General features: G+C 56.0%; 1 protein-coding gene across 3 annotated transcripts in view; it reads left to right on the top strand.

Annotated features, from left to right (window-relative positions):
- Window positions 1–228: 228 nt before the first annotated feature.
- GRID1 (glutamate ionotropic receptor delta type subunit 1) overlaps window positions 229–21,843 on the top strand; it is a 686,401-nt gene continuing 664,786 nt past the window's right edge. For 2 of the 3 annotated variants that reach the window (XM_027530481.1, XM_027530480.1), the window contains exons 1-2: window positions 230–439; window positions 2,596–2,751. In XM_027530481.1, coding sequence (XP_027386282.1) covers window positions 361–439; window positions 2,596–2,751 — 235 coding nt within the window. In that variant the 5' untranslated portion in view covers window positions 230–360. Of the gene's footprint in view, window positions 440–2,595; window positions 2,752–21,843 lie in introns of all 3 variants that reach the window. The other variant, XM_027530482.1, reaches the window with a different exon arrangement.

Genomic DNA, 21,843 nt, shown 5'->3' with positions numbered 1-21,843 from the left:
GAGCCGCCGCGCCGGCCCGGCTGCTGCCGCCGCCGCCTCCGCCGCCTCCGAATCCTCCCGAGCCGCGGGGAGCGCCGCCGCCGCCGCGGGCCGCCCCCGCCGCGCCGGCCTGGGCTCGGGTTGCCAGCGCCGCCGCAGCCACCACCGGAGCCGGAGCGGGAGCCCGACCGCGCCGGGCTGGGCTGGGCTGGGCTGGGGCGGGCTCAGGGCGCAGGGGCGGGCGCGCGGGGGAAGACGCACGGGCGGGCTCGGCTTTCCCGGGGAGCGGCCCGGGACTGCACCCCGACCGGCGCCTCCCCGCTCCGCGCTGCCCTCGGCCTCGCCCCGGGCCCGGGCGGATGAGCCGCGCGCCCGGGGGACATGGAAGCGCTGACGCTGTGGCTTCTCCCCTGGATATGCCAGTGCGTGTCGGTGCGGGCCGACTCCATCATCCACATCGGTGAGCGCGGCGGGCTCCGGGCCGAGGTTGGGCGGGGGCCCTAGCGGCGCGGGGGGTGCGCGGCGTCCAAACTTGGCTGTTCCCTGGGCCGAGGGGCTCGGCGGGCGGTGCTCCCCCGAAGGGCCGCGCCGCCCCGCGGAGGAGCTGTGCACGGGCCGCGCCGCGCTCCCGCGGGCTCCTGCTACTCCCGGGGCTCCGATCCCCCCGCGGGGCCCCGCGGCCTCTGCCGACACTTAGGGCCGCGGCTGCGGGGAACCCAGGGCTGGACGCAGGTTCAGCCCCGCGTCCCCGGCGGGGCGGTCGGCGGGGTAGGGCCAGCCCTTAGGTGCAGCTCGGAGCAACGAGGGCAGGGGGCGGGCAGGGGGCGGGCAGGGCCCGGGGTCTCGCCAAGTTGGTCGCGCAGGATCGAAGAGGCCCGACCGGAACCGTGCGTGAATGTGGGTGGGTGGGTGTTGTCAGCGTGTGTTTCTGTGTGTGCGCCCGTGGCACCGTGTTGGTGTCACTGCGAGGGGGCGTCGGGGTGTGTGGGGCCATCGGAGCCTATGTTGATGCGTGCACGATTTATCAGCCCGTTAGAGTGGACACAGTGTCTGTCTGTTTCCCTGGTGTGTGTCTGTGTATTTCTCAGTGTGTGTGTGTGTGTGTGTGTGTGTGTGTGTGTGTGTATGGTTGTGGCGACGGCAGCCCAAAGCTGGACAGTCTCAGAGTTTCTTACGGCCCAAGTCTTGGGGGCCGGCAGATGGTCTGGGCCGTGGGAGTCAGGGAAGAAGCCTGGGCCGCGGTGTGTGTGTGCGGTCTGTGTGTGCGCGGTCTGTGTGTGCGTGCGCGCTGAGCGGGAAGAGACCGATGGAGGGAGAGAACCCGGAGAGGAGAGAAGACGAGATGGAGAGGAGGACGGGGCGCGCCGGCGGGGAGTGTGTGGGAGTTGGTAGCAGCAGGGGTGAAATCCCAGGAAGTTGGGCCGGATTGGGGCACTGGCAGCGGTTGTTTTTGGGGAGCCCGTCGGCAGTCGTCTTTCCGGAAGTTGGGGAAGACCAGCGAGCCGAGAGAGGCTGGGGGGTTGGGAGGTGTGAGAAGGTAGGGGTGATGGGACGGTGATGGGTGATCAGGGACTAGGCCTGGCCTTGGAACGCTGCAATCCCTGGCAGGCGCCGGGACAAGACCTGCTTCCCAGTTGTGGGTGGAGGTGGTGGTGGGGCTTGGGTCTTGCGGTCAGCATTGCGGCTCTGGGTGTAGCATGGAACGGGACCTCCCTCCTCCTGCCCAACCCCCAGTTCGGGGATCACTGGGCCCAGCTCTGGGACTGTGGTGACTCTTAGGGCTTGGCAAGGGGGTTGGACTCTGACTTTTCCAGGCTGCAGGGCCAGGCTCAGGCGAGTCCGACCGATCTCGGTGTCAAGCGCGGAGAGTCCGCCAAGGCAGTGCAAAGAGCGCAAAGGCCAGCGGGAGGCTGCTCTGGAGGAGCTGTTCATGGTTCTAGAAGGCCCGTTCAAGAGCGGCTCCTTCTGGGCTCCTCAGCTTCTGGGTTAGAAGGCAAAGGGTCTAGGGACATTCTCCTATCAGGTGAGGGATGGAAAGCAGGAGGCAGAGCCCAGGGAGTCAGGCGGGACTCAGTAGTCCCTCTCTGCCTGCCAACGTTCATCAAAGGCTCCTGCAGAAAGAAGCCCCCAGCACAGGAAAACCACTGGGGACCTGTTTGCTTAGCCCCTACGGAAGGGGGTTGCGTAGGGCAGAAGGAAGTCATCTTTCCACTTTGGGATTGGGGTTGCAAGGGGACTTTCTGGCTCCTGGGATAGGACTCGTGGGACCATTTAGGCAGGGCATTTAGGTGCCCGAGGTCACACCAGCTTGGCTCAGCCCATTATGTGGGGCATGGTTGGTATATGAGGTAGCTTGGTTGTGAGACACTCGTGTGACCTGGTGGCTGCATGGACCACGTGCATATGTAACTCATGTGGACTATGTTGGTATATTTGGGGTGGTGTATTTTTGTGTCGGGGGGCGGAGGCCCACCTCTAAACTATCCTATCAGGCTGAAACCCCAGCCCAGAACTCCCACCACCGGGCAGCGTGCAGTCCTGCCAGCGCGGTGATGGGAGGGGGTGGAAAAGGAGAGCCCATCTCTAGGCCTGGTGTTGACCCCTCTTCTCCTCTAGGTGCCATCTTCGAGGAGAACGCGGCCAAGGACGACAGGGTGTTCCAGCTGGCTGTATCGGACCTAAGCCTCAACGATGACATCCTGCAGAGCGAGAAGATCACTTACTCCATCAAGGTCATCGAGGCCAACAATCCGTTCCAGGCTGTGCAGGAAGGTGAGTGGCCGGCCGCGGTACCCAGGGCTAACAGGGCCGGGCCTGCCTCGGGCGCGGTACTGGAGACCTGCTGGGTTGCCAAGGGTTGGGCCGCAAGCACGGTGCGCGCTCCCTCCCCAGCCCACCAAAGCTGTGCATCGGGGAGTGCCCTGCGCCGTGGGGCTGGAGCCGAGAGCGTGTGAACGGCGAGCCGGGCTCCTTGCGGGGCGTGTCGCGGGCGTGTGCGGCTCCTTTCCAGCTGGGTGGGCGCGTGTGTGCGCCCGGTGCTGGCCGCGCAGGCGTGTGTGGCTGGGGGCCGTCTTTGTTGTTAGAGTGTGGGTGGGCGTGTCTGCGATCAGGGTACCTGTGTTGGTGCACCTCCTCTGACCTGGATGGGCCGGTGTCTTCTTAGCTGCCGAGGAGGAGGAGCGTCTATGCCCAAGCCAGTGCTCTCCTCTCTCCCGAGCGCATCCCGGGACGCGCAGCATCTCGCTCCCCTCAGTGCTTCGGCTCGCGTTTCTCGGGCACTCTCCTCCTCCCGGTTTGGAGCAGCCGCTCTCACTTGCGGTCCCCGCCGTGGGCGGAGGCATAGCCGCCTGGGCCGGAGGTGGGCGCTGTTTGACCAGGAAAGGAGCGGAGTTGGGCCAGGCCAGGCTGCGGGGAAATCCTAGCCGGCGCCTGGGCCACCTTGGTCCGCAGACTCTGCCCGCAGGCAGGGGCAACAAGTGCGCGACTAAGCGAGGCGAGAGGGCTGCATTTCCTTCCTCTCTCGTTCGCCCCCCTCCCACCTGGCTTGAGCCTGGCTTCGGGGACTCGGGTTTCTCTCCCATGATGCCTGCTTCCTCATGAGGGACTAAGGCTTTCTCTGACCCGATATCTGCCTGTCTTCGGGCCCCTTTCCTCTCATCTGCCCCCATATCCATGGGTTCTCCTAGTTCCTTATAGCCATGGGTTTGGCTCTGAGGCCCTTGCCCATACTGAAGACATAGGGAACAGCTGGCGGCACAGGGTGTGGGGATTCCTCCCAGGACGAACAAGCATCACAGTGGGCGTAGGGAGGAGGTAGGCTGGCCGGAGGCTCCAGGCAAGTTTTTCGTGTCCCCATCTCCCTACCCCCAACCCCTTAGACCCAGAGACCTCTTCCTGCTTTAGGCTGTATGTTGGCTGCTAGTCTTCTCCAAGGGTAGGGTAACTCTGGAGGCTGTGTTCTGGGTTCAGAACGTTGTGACGGAAAGAGGTTTTGGGGAGTCTCCTGTTCTTGCAGAGGAGGGAGAAGGCCCAGCTCTGGGACCTGAAGGTCCAAGGATGTCTTTGGGTAGTTGTAAAACCTGCAGGTCTGAATGTGTTTTGGAGGTGGAGGTTGAGTTGGGGTGAGGCTGGTTGCCTATCACGAGAGCTGGTTTTCCCAGCCCTGGCCGGTGTCTGGTGTCCACTGAGGTACAGGAGGTGGAACCCATCCTTCTTTGCTGTCTGATCATGCTCTACCCGCAGGACCTGCCCCTGCATGTCCTGCCCTTAGGCTTCTTTGCACTCTTACTGCAACTGTTGCATCTTCTTGTGGTGGGCTCTAGCCAGGGGAAGGTGGGACCTCTGGAGGCAGGAATGACCCTAACTCGGGTAAGGATCTCTGGTGACAGAGGCTTTTCCAGTTACTTGCCGTGATTTTCACAGTGCCTCATGCTCCCTTTGCACACTCCCCATGCTCTCGTCTTTGTGGACATTCATCCTTTGCGCTCGGGAGCTGAGGACACAGCTGGGAGACGCCTGCCCCAGGGAACTCACAGCGCAATGGGGATGCTACTTACGTTTTTGTGGCAGTTTGGCTCTGCCACCTTCTCTGTCGACGTATCTCGTTTCTGTTGACTTGCCCTCTACTGTACTGAGTATTTCAGGTTCATTCATTTTGCTCCAGATGATGCCCATTGGCCGCCCTCCCCACTCCAGCAGCAGGTCCCCAAAGACTGAAGATAATGCTCTTACCCAGGGTTACTGACTCTGACAGGTAACACGTGGGTGAACTGGGCGCTGGGCCCAGAGGGACCTGGAGTGTGGGGTCTGGAGAGGTCATCTCTATCAAAAGGAAGTTGTTCTACAACTTCACCTGATTTTACCATTTGGGAATGAAATCCCAGTGTTATAAATGTGCTGATTTATTTATTTGTTTTTAAAGAGGAGCTTCAAATCTGTACTTTAATGTAAAATCTGATTTCTAACTCTTGTCAACTAACCAAACAAGTTGAGTAACGCAGTACAAGTCAGATCACACAACTCTGGGCCGTTCAGCCTTCAAGCCTTAATGCAGCTTTGTTCTGGAGACACAGGGCTCCACCAGGGGCCTTATCTGGGTCTTAGTTTCTCTGTTTTTATAACTGGAAAAATGTCTCAGGCTCTGACACAGTCTTGGAAGGGTGTGAGTGAGGGTGTGTGCACATCCAGAACCAGAGAATTAGATACTGATGCCGGACAGTTGTCCAGGTAGAGGAATACTGACAAGGTGGTGTTGGACAGACCACCCTCTGCCCAGAGGGCATGTGCTGGTTAAAATTGGCATGCTTTCTACTGATAAGCGGCAGGGGCAGAAATTCACATTGTTATCCCTGACCTTTTGAAGCTCTGGGATGCTATCAGGGATGGGAGGATTGGGCCCCTCAACAGCCTCAGGAGTGCCCGAGCAGAGTGCAGAGGCTCTTCCTCCCTGGCCTGAGGCTTGGTGGGGCAGATGCTCAGCTCACTGGGTCCTTCCTTCTGTGCTCTATGGGATGTTGTCCATCCTATGGCTGGGCCCTGGTTGATGGATATCTCTCTTGTGGACTTGGACAGTCACAGTCCCAGGACATGGGTGGTAGATACAGCTTGGATGGGAAAGGAAAAGACTTGTTGGCTGGGAGTGGCCAAGGCAGACTGGGGTTCAGTCTTCATCATGGACTGGATGAGCTCTCCATGACCACCTACCCCCCCATCCCCATGGTGGATTTGGGATTGAAATGATTGTGGTCTGATAAGAGCTTAGTCTCTGGGGCCCAAGAAACTGGCTTCAAATCTTGCTTGTCTCGTGTGCAGTGTGATATTGGGGGAGGCCTGGCCTTATTCTAAATCTGTTCACATGTCTGCTGAGAGGGGTCCTCCTGCGTTTATTGTGAGGATTAATGAGATGAGACATGTATGAATTGTCTGCAAAAGACCTGCAGTAGGTGTTCAGTAAACATGAATTCCCTGTCTGTTCCTTGACCAACTGTGAGTGCGTCTAGCATCTCTTCAGGCTGTTGGTATTTTCAGCTGCATCATTGCTTAAGCTAGTGAATTCCTTGAGAGCGGACCCTAACTGACCTTTTCATTTTCAGCTTTTTGCTTAACTTTCTTTTTCCTGATTATAAAAGAGATGCCTTGCTACAATGAGCATGAATTAATTTAAAAATGTGAAAAAGGAAAAGGGCAACGCATGCTCATTATATAAAATGTGTGGAAGGTGCAGGAAAGCATCAAGAGACAGAACAAAATCGTTCAGAAGCCTACCAGTGTTCTTTCCTTCTAGTCTTTTTTCACCCACTGACTTTCGTAAGTGCTGAGAGCTCCCATTCTGTTCAGTTGTATATTTTGTTTGTTTTTTTGTTTAACATATCAGTGACTTTTTCTGAAATCATGTGAACTGTTTATAAACATTCCTCTTACTGTCTGCATATATTTTAAAATATCCAAAATGACCAATATTTTTTTAAAAATGGAAGCATTTATGTTGAGATATGCTTAAGTATTTAATTGAAGAAAATAAGGAACTCTGCTTTGACTTGTGGGTCCTAAGGTTTATACCTGCAATTTCTTCAGGTTGATTTTGTGCAGGCTTCTTACAAGCTACCTTTTGAAGCAGTTGGTCAGTTTATGTGAAAGACTGGATCATTTTTAATAAAATATGCATTTGTTGAGGATTTAGCAAGTGATAACACAGAATTGATATTTAAATCCCTAAAAGGTGGTATCTTAGATTCAGTTGGCGAAGTCCATATTAACAATAAGTGTGAAAATTTGTCTTCTAGATACTAGAGGAGACACTAATTTGTTAAATTAAAAAATTTCATATTGCTTTAAAGTGCCTGCTCAAGGAGAAGATTATATAAATGCATAAAAGAACTGGCTGAACACGAGTCTTCTCTGTTCACGGTATTATCTTTTACTGTAAGTAAAAGACTTGAGTTATTGGCTATGCTGTAGATATATCTGTCATAGAGTGGAAAGATAACAATTTAGGGAAGAGGAAGGAAAAAGGAATATATGTGAGGCAATATTCCTTTTAGTTACAATAAGCACGGAAGTGTTTTAGGAAGACAGGGTAAAAATCACCCAAGTATAGCTTGGTGCTCACAGAATACAACAAGGAAGCAATGAAGTAAAATGAAAGTAAAGCGCAGTGAGCTCTGTGGTGTCCACCCGATGGGCTTGCTCACAGTATACTGGTCATTCCTAGGTGGTCACTCTGCCCCTGGCGCTTTGTGACAGCTGCTAGGTGGTCTCCCTAACTGAACTTTTGTTGTTGTTTTTCTTTATTTAAAAAATTTTTTATTGGAGGATAATTTCTTCACAATGTTGTGGTGGTCTCTGCCATACATCAGTCATAGTGATATATACCCCCTTCCTCCTGAACCTCCCTCCCCACCTCTGCACCCCTCTAGGTCATCACGGAGTGCCAGGCTGGGCTCCCTGTATTTGATGCCTCTGTTGTCTTCCTTGACTTTCCCTTCAGGTCCTGTTGAGGCTGTATTTCTGCAGCTCCTGCTGGCAGACCCACTGTTCTCCCTGGGAATGGTGTTATTGGTCCCTGCCTGGGAGACACTGTCAGCGTCTCCCTGAGTTTGATGTTGGTGTCATTAAAGATGCTTGCAGGCCCACTGCCATCATTCCCATCCACTCAGCTGCATAATTTTTCTTTTGGTGCAGAAACAAACTTTACCATAACTTTGCTGGTTAAAAACAGAAATATATTATCTTACAGTTCTGCAGATCAGAAGCCTGGCATGGGTCTCACTGGGTTAATATCAAGGTGTTTGCAGCACTGATTCCTCCTGGAGACTCTAGGAGAGAATGCACTTTCTTGCCTTTTCGGCTTCCCGGGGCTGCTCGTCTTCCTCAGCCCCTGGCTGCCTTCCTTCAGCTTCAAAGCCAGCAGTGGTGGGTACGGTCCTTCTCACAAGGAGTCACTTCTGTCCTCGCATCTCCTCTCTGATTCTTCTATCTCCTTCCTCCCAGGACCCTTGTGATGGCATTGGGCCCACGGGGATAAGCCAAGCCTATCTCTCTATCTTCAAGTCAGTTGATTAACACCCTTAATTCCACTGCAACCTGGATTCTCTTTTACCATGGCTCAGATGGTGAAGAATCCGCCTGCAATGCAGGACACCTGCGTTCAGTCCCTGGGTTGGGAAAGACCCCCTGGAGAAGGAAATGGCGACCCACTCCAGTATTCTTGCCTGAGAAATTCCGTGGACAGAGGAGCCTGGTGGGCTACAGTCCATGGGGTGCGCAGAGTCGGACATGACTGAGTGACTGACACGTCCACGTTTAGCATATTCACTGTTCCCGGGGTTAGGATGTGGATGTCTTTGTGGGCCCTTTTTTTCTGCTACCACGTTGGTACACCTTGGGGGTGCCTATCGTAGACACTGCCCTTCATGACCCTTCCCTCTCTTCTGCACGGCTGGCTGTATGCCTGCATGCTGGGTGGCATCCTCTTTCTACTTGGAGCATGTGGCCATGTTTCCCTGTCTGTCATCTTCACTCTGGAGGTGGCACACTGTAAGCCTGCAGGCCTCTGTAGACCCCACTGTGCTCTCCAGTGAGACGACAACTTCCCTCCCTGCAAGCTGCTCACGTCTAAGGTTCCTAGAGGAGTCTGTTTTGTGAATAGCCAGACTGCAAGGCTGTGCCACCGTGCAGGCCCATGACCTCCATTTCTTCCAGGCCAGGCTCTTCCAACGCCCCTCCTCTCCCCACCCTCCACCCGGCTCGCCTGGAGCACATGTGGGGTCCCTGCCAAGGTCAGTCTCGCTTACTGACATCCTCAGCTTACTCCTGCCCGCGATGCTTCAGGTCAGAAGGTGCTGGCTGTGGGTGCTGATGGCTGCTCACTAAACCCCTCTCACTAGTCGCCTCTCTGGATTTCTCACAAGCCTTTATCTGTGTAAAAGAATAACTACTATCTTCATTCAGCTGAACTGCTAGGTTCAGAGCTGTCTTTCGTCCTAGGGTTCCTCTTATATGTCTAAACACACACACACAGTCCCTTTATAGACTGTGCTCCTGCCTTACCCACAGCCTCGTATCTAATGGATTGTTGTTGTTGTTCAGTCGCTCAGTCATATCCTACTCTTTGTGACCCCGTGGACTGCAGCACGCCAGGCTTTCCTGTCCTTCACCATCCTTTTTAGTATTCCTGTGGATACTATGCCATGGCCTTGCCCCTAAGTGGGGAAGATGGACTCACTCTTTGTACTGAACAGATAGGCATCCGATATCAGGCGTGTGGGTCAAAGGCTGTGGGCTCTAGTGAGGCACTTCTGCTTGTGCTGCCTACAAGCTGCTACTGTTCCCATTCCTGGTTGACAGTCTTCCTGTCTAGAGCAATATGTGGGGGTCATTCCTCTAGACTTTTCTTGGAAGACAGCTAAGGATGCCCCTGAACACTCAAAGCCATATCTTGCAAAGGCAGACAGCCTCTTTCCAGATTCTTGGAGTTGCCAGGTCTAAAGGCCCCTAGCTTTGTCTCCTGTATCAGCCATCTTCTCCCTTTACTCGGCCTTTTCACTACCTGGAAAATGCTTTCGCCTAAAAACTGGAACATTGAGTCTGTACTGTTGGTTCCCATACTGTTTCTAACCCAGACCGATCCCAGATATGAATCTTTTTAGACTTGACCCAGGGAGGTGCCTGTTTGTTCCTGCCCTTTGGTTTTGTTCTGTGGTTCCCTTGGTATCAATCAGGGTAGCCTGAGTTATGCTGTGGTAACAAACAGTCTCCAAGCCTTAGTGGCTTAAGCAACACAAACTCATCTCTGTTTCACGTTATGTGTCCATCACTGGCCAGCTTGGAACTGAGCTCATCATGGTCACTCAGCTTGAATATTGCTCGTTGCTATGCCAGAGGGAGAGAGAGCCCTATGGGGTCTCTACCTGTATGTGACACAAGTCTTTCTACTCATAACTTGTTGACCAAAACTAGTCATATGGTTCCAAGCAATTGTAAAGGATCCAGGAAGCACAGACCTACTGTGTGCCCGGAAAGAGAGAGAGCTGGAAATGGTGAGTGACACAAATATCCACTAGCCACTTCATGTCCAAACGGCCTTCCTAGTTCCTTGGTGACTTGTTAAAACAACAACAATACAGAAACAAAACCCAAAAGGAATTTTAGGTTCTGGATCCTGGTTGGACCAAATCCATGGGTTCCGTCAGTTCCCCTTTGCCCACTTGCTTACTTGTTCCTCGGCCCCAGAAGGCGCTGGGCAGCCTCTGGTGTAGGGCGAAGTCGGGAAGCCCAGGACCCAGCCCTGCTCGGCTCTCAGAAGACAGCCAGTCTTTGTCTACCTGGACAAGCCCAGGTCTCAAAAGACTTGGGCTTGATGCTTCCTAAGGAATGAGGTGAAGACTGGCGTCCGGGCCCGACTGTCCTTGGCACCAGCAGCCGTGGGCTCCACAGCTGGTCATAAGCAGGCTTGTGCTTTCTCTGGACTCAGCAGGGCTCCCCGTGGCCCCGTTTCTTCTACAGATGCCCCTGCTTCCGCGCTGTGCCGTCCTCACCCCTGCCTTCCCGGGCAGCACCACCTCTCTCTCCCTCACTGTGCCGTCCTCACCCTTGCCTTCCTGGGCAGCACCACCTCTCTCTCTCGCTGGGGCAGTGGTCCAGAGTGGAGACTTGCCTCTGCCATGGGCTGGGGTATAACCACACCCTTCCCTGGGATCGGGCCTCTCTGACAGGCATGGGGCCCAGGAAGGCAGCTGGGTCCATGTCCAGTATCCAGTCAGTTGGGACCTCTTAAGACTTTCCCTCTCGCCTATAAACAGCCAGTTTCCTGGCCAATAGCTACAGGTTGGGGAGAGAAGACCCAGGGTTCTCCATTCTAGGCCTGAAGCATAGGCAGGGTGGCTGGGAAGGTGGCTAGAAGGCCCTTTTCTTTCTGTTCCTGGGCCCAATCTGGGCAGAGCAGGCTTCCAGTGGGTGAAGCCAGGGGCTGCTGGCTGGGACCCAGGACTGTCCTCATCCCCAGCTGCACCTCCTCCTCCAGCCAGATCTGGCTATGTGGCTCTGGCTGGCCCTGTCTCCTAGTCTGCTTCCCTTACATTAATTCCTCGCCAGATCCAGCAGAGGCAGCCAGACATGGCTGCTCCGTCTCTGCCTGCCTTGTGCCTGTTCCCAGCCACAGCTCAGCCAGGCCCTCCCACGCCCCAGCATGAGAACAGACAGGGTGCCCACAAGCTGGGCTGGGGGCAGGAGTCTGGTTGATCTCATGCACAAACTGGGGTTCCTGTCCCTGCTCTGCCGCCTGACTCTGGGTGGGTTAGCTGAGCTTCCTTGACTGAAAGATGGGAATGAGGCAGAGAACACCGTGATGGTCAGCTGAGGAAGTGAGCTACAATGCCCACCCAGGACTGAGCGCCCAGGTTGGGGTGGTTGCTATAGTACCAGCCCAAGTGGTTCCAAGGGGCTCTTGGTCTCCTTCTACTTTCTGACCTGGGCTGGGCAGGCTTTCCCAACCCCTGCCCCATTTGGGGCGGCCTGGAGTTGATCCCGGCCTTGCTGGGTGTCCCAGGAGAGCAGGGAAAGAAGTTAGATTGATGACTTGGTTTATGTGGAGGCTGCCTGGAGCCCCCGGTGTGGGCTGGGGCCTGGGAGCCTGTAGACCCTCACTGCACGAAGTTGCAATCTTGCCACAGCCTTGCTATTTTGAGTGCACAGGGTGGCCCGAAGCCAGCCAGCCTGACCCAGCCCTGAGCGGCTGGCCATAGTGCCCATAACTTGCTCACTAAGGTGTAAAGTGGTCAGGCAGGTCTGGGTTCAAATCCCAGCTCTGTGACCAATTAGCTGTGTGGTCTTGAAAGGTCACTAGTCCTCTTCAAGCCTTAGTTTTAATATCTGTGAAGTGGGGTTACCTTACTGTTGTGGTGAAGAGTCTAGAGAGGTGACTTACACCTGGTAGATGGAGGCTGTGGGCAAGCGCAGTCCCCTGGGGCCCAGCAGGGTCACACTGAGGGTGTGGGTGGGGACCCACAGTATGCTAGGTAGGCATTGGTTCTCTCTGTAGGCACTGGTTTTTCTCTGTTTGCTCGGTTCTCCTGCTCTCCTGCCAGGGCTCCATGACACCCTTTGGTCTTTGCACTCTGCCTGGGTGCTGCCAAATCCCAGGTCAGGGCAGAGACATGGGCCCCATTGGCTGGACATCATCCCTACTCTATCCCCTTGGCTGGAGCTCATGGCTCAGCCCAGCCATGTGCCGGCCCTGATGTGGCCTGAGGCCCTGCAGACTTAGCCCCGGCCTGGCAGGCTGTCCCCCGCTCTCTCCTTCCCATGCAGCTCTTTCTGCTCAGTGCAAAGGCAGAGGCTTTAGGTCTTGCCCTGGCTCTGCTCCTGGCCTGGGGCTGGGGGCTTTCTTCCGTCCTTTTGTCTGAGCACTCAGAGGCCCAGGGGGGAGGGAAAGGCCACTCTCTGGGTCCTGCCCTGGGCTCGGGACCAAAGCTCTGAGACCTGAGCTGGGCCCTGGGCTGGTGCTTGTCTCAGTGGTGCCCATCTCAGCAGGCCAGTGCCAGGTGCTGAGGGGTCCTGACTTGGCTCGGCTTTAGGGCCCTTCCCTGTCCTGGCTGCAGACATCTGATGCTGCTCCGCTTCAGCCCTGGGTGCTGCCCAGGGTGCCTGGCTGCTGCCCAGGGTGCCTGGCTGCACTCAACCTCTCCCTCCCTCTCAGGCTCTGGTGGCCCACACAGCCCAGTGGCCTACCCCCAAGGCCTGCAGGCTGCTGGCTGAGCCCAGAGTTCTGGGGGAGCATCTCTCCCTGTCACGGAGCCCCAGACTGGGGCCTCAGCTCAGGACTGGCTCAGGGCTTAGCCTGCATCCCAGATATATGCTTCCGAGAGCTGTGGCCTGACCCTGCGTGACCCAAGTGCAGAACTGGGCTGCGCCAGGCACCCACGGCCAGTGTTCCTCCAGAGACTGGGGTGGCCATGCCTCTGGGAGAGGGTGGTATGTTGGGCAGTGCTGAGGAGGCGGTACTGTCTAGCATGGGGGTCAGGTTCTTGGGTATTCCCTGGAATCCGAGCATATCATCCCAGGCTGCATGTGAGTTTGTGAATGTGTGTGTGTCCCAGTATTTGGGTGTGAGGTGTGTGAATGGGGGTGTGTGTGCATACATACACATGGACATGTGGGGAGAGTGCTGCAGGTGTCCGCACTGCCTAGGCATGTTAGGCAGAGTGAGCCACGGTGCCAGCTGCCACGTGGAGCCCCTGGAGCCCCTCCTGTGGCTGTCCTTCCGGTCTCTGCCCACATGTGGCATCCTCGGGAGCCTCGCAGTGCCCAAAGGAAGCTGGCCTGCCATGTGCTCCTATTGCCCTATGTTTGCCGAGCCTCCTGGAGGCTGTGGGCTTCAGGAAGGGAGGGGTACCTTTACTGTGTCCTGCTGTGTCCCCAGCTCTGAGACAGGGCAATTCCTGAGGCCCACTCAATAAATATAATTTCCCCCTCCCTTCCAGGGGACATCCCTGGGCCTAGATCACCCCCATGAGGTTCTGGTCACTGTGTTGCGGTTGACTTGGCCAAGGTCAGCAGGAGGCTGTGGGCAACAGCTTGGGCCCTTCTTCTTTGTTGGCATGAGGGCAAGAGCTAGCCTTCCTGCACACCCCAAGGAGTGGTCTCCTTGTGCCCCCAGCTATACAGGCAGGTGGACATCATAGGGTTCTGGTGTCTGGAGCTGAGGGAGAGCCCTGCAGAGCCAAGGCCGACCAGGGAGGGCCTGGAAGTGCTGTGGACTGAATGGTTCCCCCTGCCAATTCGTATGTTGATGCCCCAAAACGCAGTGTGATAGTATTTGGAAGGTGAGCTTTGGGAAATTCTTAGGCTGAGATCTGATCTTGAGAGTGGTGTTTTCCTGCCCGGACTAGATATAAGAAGAGACCAGGTAGGAATTCAGTGGCATCCAGTGGTTAGGACTCCACACTCTCAATGCCAGCGACCTGGTTGGGGAACTAGAATCCCACAGGCTATGCAGTAAAACAGCCAAAAAAAAAAAAGGCCAGAGAGTTTCCTCTCTCCCTCTCCAGTATGTGAAGACACAGTGAGAAGGCAGCTGCCTGCAAACGAGAAAGAGAGCCCTCAGATCAGCCAGAATTCAGATCAGCCAGCACCTTGATCCTACCCTTGCCAGCCTCCAGACTGTGAGAAATACATGTCTGTTGTTTATAATACACTCCATCTCTGGTGTTCAGTGTAGCAGCCCCAGCAGACTAGAGTAGGAGAGGGTGGGCTGTGGGCAAGCGCTGGCCTGGGACCCCGCCAGTGTGGTGTGAACTCACTGGGGGAGTTGGCCCTCCCAAGGCCTTGGGGCCAACGTGTGTTGAATGCGATCCCCACGTCGCCAAGGATCAGCTATTCTCTTCCCCAGGTGGCCTTTACATTGGGATACACTGAACCGAAACTCTCCACCACCAGCCCTTTAAACATTTAAAGACAGCCACTATGTCCCTCAGCCTCTTTCAGGCTTCACATCCTGAAGCCTGAATATTTCTCACTGGATTTTCTTTTGGATATGTTCACGTGGTCCCTGCCCCTCACGAGACAGCCTTCCTAACAAGAGGCTTAACTTGCTGGTCTCAGCTTTCCTGGCTGTAAAATGGGGACAGAGGCACCTCCCTTAACTGGTTGTCTTGACCAAATGAGGTAAGGACAACAGAGAATGTATCCAGCACCTGGCACCAAAGAGATGCTCCATAAACGGGAGCCAGGTATTGCCTTCATGATGCTGTCTGATCAGTGCAGAGGGAGGGATGGTCACTGCTTGTTCTGGATGCTCTGCTGAGATGAGTGAAGCCCTAGCGAGTGCTGGCTCTTGGCCTCTCGTCCCGCCATGGCTCTGGGTGAGCCTCTGGTCCTCAAGCCCAGGGCTTTTGCCCAAGAAAGGGTGATGCACCAGATACCCCCTCTTGAAGCTGTTGGATTCCAGTGTGTGACTTCACACTGATTCCTTAGAGCTCCGAGCTTGTGACTCTCACTTATGCCTTGCAGACAGTTGTTTCTCTTTCCTACCCTGAGCCAGCTCACAGGGGTGCCTGTGCTGCTTTTATCCACCTCAGACACACTCTGCAGCCTGAGCCCAGCCTGAGCCTGCTGCCCAGCTCCTCAGCCTGCTCCCAGACTTCACGCTGGCTCACTGACCAGCACCCACAGGACACAGGGTCTCATCTGCTGGGAATCACTGGCACCGACTTCACTAATGGCTGCATTCTGCACCAGACTCATCACACGCTCTGTTTCTATCCGTGCACACTCCTTATATATGAATTTTTCAGAATCCCAGCACACCAGAGTCTGCTGGGAGCCTAGACTTTAGACTTTTCCATTTATCTTCCTTTCACTGCAGAAGCCTCATGGACAGTCACCTGGGTGGTGCTGGGAGCCAGCCCAGGAACCTCAGTGAAGGAAGAATGCGATGCACTTGGCAGATGTGGTCTGCCACAGGCTCCTGGCGATGGCCTGTTAAAAGGCAGCGGTGCCTGTCAATACCCAGTGTCTACTGACGCCTGTGCCCAGGGCCGTGTGAGCCTCGTCTATGGCCCACCCTGGGGAGCACAAGGAATTATACAGAGAGCAGAGCGAAGCAGAGATGCTTCAAAAAAGCGAAGGATTAGTGGCTGAGTCAGCATTCCCCCTGTTCCTACATGCTGTCCCACTATGCACACGACCCCCCTTTGTCTCAGCCCTTGTCCAGTTCTCTCCATCTCACCAGCTCACAGGCCTCAGCCCCTGTGGTCACTTACTGTCTGTTCCCTGGTTCTGCCCTCCTTTCCAGGCCTCTGTCTGTGCAGCAACTAGAATTATTGGAAAAATCAATCCAGTCACCCCCCTGCCCCCATTCTGCTGCAATCCTTCAATGGCTCCTTGCAGTACTAAGAATAAAAGCCAAACCCCTTGCCAGAGCCTGCAGGCCCCTAAGTACCCCAGAGAGGACTGAGCTCACTTGCTTCTCTACGGCCACTCCTCCTGACCCCCTGCTCCAGCCACATTGACTTTCTTCCCATGTCTGCAGCAGGTAAAGCGTGTTCCTACCCAGGGCCTTTACACATGCTGTTCTCTCCATCAGGAAGGCACCTCACATGACAAGCTCTCTATCAGCCTCAGCTACTCCTGAGAGCTGACTTCCTCAGAGAGGCTACCCTTGGTTCCAGGGAAAGCCCCTTTCATTCTCTAACAAAGCCTTCTTTTCCTTCTTTGCATGCTTCCTCACCTGCAGTTATTAATTAATTTATTTGTGAGGAGAGTCAAGTCTGTGAGGGCAGGAAAGTGTCTTGTTCATTGTTAGGTTCCCAGAACCAAGCCTGGTGTGCAGCTGGTTGTGGGTGCTCAGTAAGAGCCCCTAGACAGATGACAGGACAGGTGGACACACGAGACCTCAGCTCTCTGAAACCCTTCTCAAGCTTGTGGCCCTGCCTTCATGCTCAGAACCCCTGGGAGTCCCATGGCATGCGGGGCTTGGAGGCTTGTTGCCTTTATAGCAGCCCCATCCTGCCACTTAGGCCCACTTATGCTGGCCCCTCCCTCTTGATCAGCCTCTGGATGTGAAGGTCTTTCTCCTGGTAAGAAATGCTAGGAGCTGATGGCACAGCCTCTCCCTGGCAGTGGCCACTTTCATGGGGGATTCCAAGGCCCAGCACAGGGATGCAGTTACCACGGAGGGCTTTTCCACACTTGTGGGCTGGAGCAGGAAATAATCTTGGAGGCTCCGTTTCTGGAAGGCGTTTTCCCGGGCTGAGGTGCCCTGGCAGGGGCTCAGGGCCACTGGCCTGTCCATCCCCTCTGAGATGTGCTTGTGGGGATGGGGGCGGGTAGTGAGGCACGAGAGGCTTCCCTGGGCTCCGGGTACTGACCCTTTGGGGCTGTGTGGGCTGACTGCCCCTGGGTGTTAGATGGGAGTCAGGACTGGGGTTTCCATTCCTGTCTCCCACTTGGGAATCCTCTGGTGGGCCCGGGAGCCCCCCGACGTGCGCCTCAGTTTCCACCTGCATGTACCGGTGATGGCATCGTCCCAGCCTCTTGTCTTCCAAACTTGGGCAGCAGAAGGGGCCGGGAGACGGAGGGGCCGCGGCAGGAGGTGCAAGCGTGCAGGGGAGGGCACTGCCGACCCCCCGCCAGCACCCCTACAGGAGCCGGTGTGCAGTGCCCGTCTGTGAGAACGTAGCTGCCACCCTGATGCGTTGGCCTCTGAGGAAGCAGGAGTTAGAACCCTCCCGGTGAGCGGGGGCTGAAGGGGCTTTGAAGCCCCACAGTTGTTCACGATGGAATCCCCGTCAGGAGAAGCCAGCCTGAGCGCGGCTCAGGGAACCGACTGTGTCAGGCTACTTAGCTCCTGCCAAGAAAATGCACTTCATGGAAGGGAGAGCAGGGGGTCTGTGGTGAGGATGAGCATGCAGTGCTCCAGGGGAGCCTCAGTGGCAGGGTGCTGTTAGACGGGCACCACGCCCACTCTGCTCCAGCCTTGTCCCGGGGATGCTCTTCAGGAGGCCCTCCCTGGCTGCCCTGCCTTCATAGCCAGTTCAGTTCAGTCGCTCAGTCGTGTCCGACTCTGCGACCCCATGAATCGCAGCACACCAGGCCTCCCTGTCCATCACCAACTCTTGGAGTTCAAACTCATGTCCATCGAGTCGGTGATGCCATCCAGCCATCTCATCCTCTGTCGTCCCCTTCTCCTCCTGTCCCCAATCCCTCCCAGCATCAGAGTCTTCCAATGAGTCAACTCCGCGTGAGGTGGCCAAAGTACTGGAGTTTCAGCTTTAGCATCATTCCTTCCAAAGAACACCCAGGGCTGATCTCCTTTAGAATGGACTGGTTGGATCTCCTTGCAGTCCAAGGGACTCTCAAGAGTCTTCTCCAACGCCACAGTTCAAAAGCATCAATTCTTCAGCGCTCAGCCTTCTTCACAGTCCAACACTCACATCCATACATGACCTCTGGAAAAACCATAGCCTTGACTAGACGGACCTTTGTTGGCAAAGTAATGTCTCTGCTTTTTAACATGCTATCTAGGTTGGTCCTAACTTTTCTTTAGGCCAGGACAGGGTCTAGGGTCTATCTCCTGGCTGCCACGCTGTCCTTCACATCTCCCCTTGTGTCTCAGGGGGTCCCTGTGAGGCCTTTAAGCTCTGCCTCTCAGGTCTCCCAGGGCACGCTGGGCCAGAGCAATGTTTGTTGAGTGGTTGTGTGACTGTACTGAAGGCATGTGCACGTGTGGGTCTGCAGACACACACAGGAGAGCATGCCTATGTGTCCTGGCGAGCTCACAGACACACCCCTGTAGACAGACTGAGCCCTCCCTGGGGGAGCCTGTTGGATGGCCTGCCCAGGGTGTGCTTTGAGGACCCTGCTGGGGCTGTGACCAGGTGGCTGAGCCACGGTGTCCTGGGGTGTATGGAGCGTCCCTGCTTCTCATGCCCTAGGGGAATCTTGTTGCCTCCGTGTGTGTTTGTGGGGCTGCTGGGTTGAACCATCTGAAGATACCACCCCCTGGCAGCCTCACATCAGGGAATTCTGCCAAGGGTCTGAAATCATGCTCTCTATTAATCATATTAGTCATGTGGGTGTTAGGAACACAAGTGGTGGCCTGAGCAAATAAGGATATTCATCAGGCCGTGTAATGGAAAAGGCCTGAGGAGGTATAGCTTCAGGCATGGCTGGATCCAGGGGCCCAGGTCGTATCCTCAGGACACTGCCTCCTTCTCCACACCCTGTCGCTGCCTTCCCCAGGGTGGGCTTCCTTCCCGGGGAGCTCCATCCACTCAGGGCCCCTGGACTGTTGCAGGCTGGGGTCTGATCAGCCAGACCCTGCTCCTTGCCCATGGAAAGAGGGGGTTCTTTAACAAGAGTCTTACAGGGGTCCCAGGCTTGCTGCTCTGTGGCTGGCCGTGGGGACAACCTCCTCCCGGATTCAGCCCTGGTGCCAGTGGAGGGGATGCCCTGATTAGCCAGGCCTGGGGCTGTTGCAGCCCCAAGCTGAGGGTGAGGGGCAGAGCATGGGTGTCACCTGAGGAAGAGGGAGGAGGCTGGGCCCACAGAACACCACGTGCCCTGTGCCTTCTCTGAGCTGCCCTCCAGAAGAGGGAGCAGCCTCTCAGTGTGGGGCTTCTCTGCCCACAGGGCACTCGGGACTGGGGTTGGACCGGAAGCCCTGGGGTCACCCTGGGGCCACTGTTTCTACACACTGAGCTCCAGGAGACCTCAGACTTGGCTGATTTGAAAGCTCTGTGGGGCAGGCAGGGTTAGGAAGGAAGAAGCCAGGCTTTGAGCTCTGTGGTGTGTCCACCGGTGGGCATCAGTGAAGGAGATGGGCTGTGGGCCTGGCCGTGCAGGAAGGCTTTGAGTTAGGGAAGGTTGTGTTTCAGGCATGGGGCAGAATGAGCTGAGCTGCGGTGGCATTTGGGGCAGTGAGGGAACAGTGGGGGCCAGCCTGGCAGGGCAGGAACTTGGGGATAGGAAGAGAGGAGGGGTCCTGGGGTCTGAGCCCTCCCTGGGGGTCCTGAGGGCTCCTGGGGGTGTGGTGTGACCCGGAACTCCTTGGTACGCCCACGTCCTGAAGGGGAGCAGGGCTTGATCCCCAGGAGGTGGAACTCACTGCTCTGTGGCCCCCTGCAAGTGCAGGGGTGTCTGCAGAGTTCTTGGCCCCAGAATCAGTGTTTCCCACCCCAGGAAGGAGGGGGGTCTTTCCTATCCCCACACACCTGTTGTGGGCAGGGGTGCAGGCATCTCTGTCCCCTTCCTCCAGGTGGCCCATTTGTGGCCACTCCTGGGAGCTCACCTAGGTTCCAAGGGAGGAGCAGGTGTCCGGGGGTTGGCAGCCAGAGACCTGGCTTTGCCCTGCACTCCGGACCATCTCTGCTCATCCTTCTGACCGGTGGGAACACTGTCCCAGGCCACTGTGGATCCTGGGAGTCTGGGCTGGCCATGCCAGAACTAGGAGTGCCAGGGGGGTGCTACCTTATCGGCAGAGGCTCCCCACTCCTCCCAGGCAGTATCTGCCTCCTGCCCCCAAACCAGTAATTGAATAGAAATCCTCCACACACCGTAGGGCAGAGCCCGGGTTCTGCCTAATCTCGTTAAGAAGTCCCCTGACAGTTTCATTAGGCGGCTGGCTGCTCAGAGAGGTTTATCTCTGCCCCCCGATGGTTAGGCCCCTGGAGGCTGGACCTGGGATCCAGTCCCCACCCAGCTGCCCTCCACACATGGGCTCAGGCTGAGGTGAGGCTGCTTAGCTCTGCCAGCCACCAGCAGTCCTTACTTAATCTGTTACGGTTTGCTGGACTTAATTACTTTAAAATTATTAACTTTGGCTGGAGAAAGCTGGTGGTGAGGGTCGAGGAGGCAATGTGAGTCTCTGTGTGGGGCATGAGGCTGGGCAGGGCTGATGGGTTGGTTTTCAGCCCACCCAAGACTGCTCTTTCTCTTGACAGTCCTGGCAGGCTGCCCGTCCTGTCTGCTGTGGCCATAGAGCTGGGTGTGGTAGGAACAGGAGTCACTTCTCCCAGGATGTCTCCCTTGGTTGCTCCCTGGCCCAGGCTGGGTTAGGCACGGCATCTGCTTTCCCACAGGCCCTGGGTCGGCTTTGTTCTCTTGAAGCACAGATCACACTCTTAGGTTCCCTAGCCTGGGCCAGGGAGCAGCCATGGGAGACATCCTGGGAGAAGTGACTCCTGAGCAGAGTCTTAACTGGGGGATGAGGGCTACTTAGGTGGTGAAAGGGAAGCAGGCACTCCAGGTGGTGGAACAGCTTGAGTGAAAGCTTAGGGATGTGAAAAGGCAGGATACTTGTCCAGGGTTGCTGGATGTAGGAGGAGGGTGCTGACCGTCTGACAAGGTCTGCAGGGCTCTTAGAACTTCGTTTCTGTGGTTCTGGCAGAAGTGACTCCAGCTCTGGGATTTGAACCCCTGAGGTGAGCATGGGGTGCAGGCTGTAGAGCTTAGAGGAGAAATCAGGGCCCAGAGCCATACACCTAATCGGGGCCTTGAGCTGAGAGAGGAGAGACTCACAGGAGTGGGAAAACCCAAAGGGGCCACCACTCTCTGTTCCCCATCTCCAGCTCTGCCATGGTTGACCCTGTGCCAGCCATTGTGCAAAGTGTATGTGAACACCGCAGACCCGTCTGCATCCTCAGGGACCTCAGGCAAGGGTCAGGGCCTAGGCTCCACCCAGAGATTTTGATTTCACGTGTCAGGGTAGGGCCGAGGCATGGGTGTTCTTTAAGAGTTTCCTGATGGCACTGATGTGCAATGGAACCAGCCCATCAACTCCAGCCCCTAGCGATGGAGAGGAATGTGGAAGTTGACTCCATCCTGCTTCCCAGTGGATGAGCACGTGGGGGCACTCGTCATCACAGATTTACTTCATTACAGCCCTGGCTGCTTCTCCAGTTCAGATTGTGTTTAGAAATGTTCACTTCTGGGACTTCCCTGGTGGTCCAGTTGCTAAGATTCTGAGCTCTCAGTGCAGGAGGCCCAGGTTCAACCCCTGGTCAGGGAACCAGATCCCACATGCTGCAACTAAAAGCTCTCAGGTCCCACAGCTGAAGATCAAGCACACGGCAGCTGAAGAACTGCGCACCGCAACAGAGATCAGAGATCCCACTGGCCACAATGAGACCCGGAACAGCCAAGACCAACAAAAAGAAACATACACTTCCACAGTAGGAGCTGTTCCTGGCTGAGTTGTGAACAGTCATGTGGTCCATCTCCCTGTCCCAGGCCCTCTGGTAATTTCCCTCCTCAGACTCTGGACTCCGGAGTTCAGTAGAGAGTGGGCAGGGAGAGCCAGGTATCACTAACCGTGAGGTTGGCGTCTCCAGAGAGAACCCACTCTCACGCTGGCTGACACGGGGACCA

Source organism: Bos indicus x Bos taurus, chromosome 28 (assembly GCF_003369695.1).
Source record: "Bos indicus x Bos taurus breed Angus x Brahman F1 hybrid chromosome 28, Bos_hybrid_MaternalHap_v2.0, whole genome shotgun sequence".
Classification (NCBI taxonomy): domain Eukaryota; kingdom Metazoa; phylum Chordata; class Mammalia; order Artiodactyla; family Bovidae; genus Bos; species Bos indicus x Bos taurus.
Note: the sequence above shows the minus strand (reverse complement) of the source record. Positions and strands in the feature narration are given on the sequence as shown.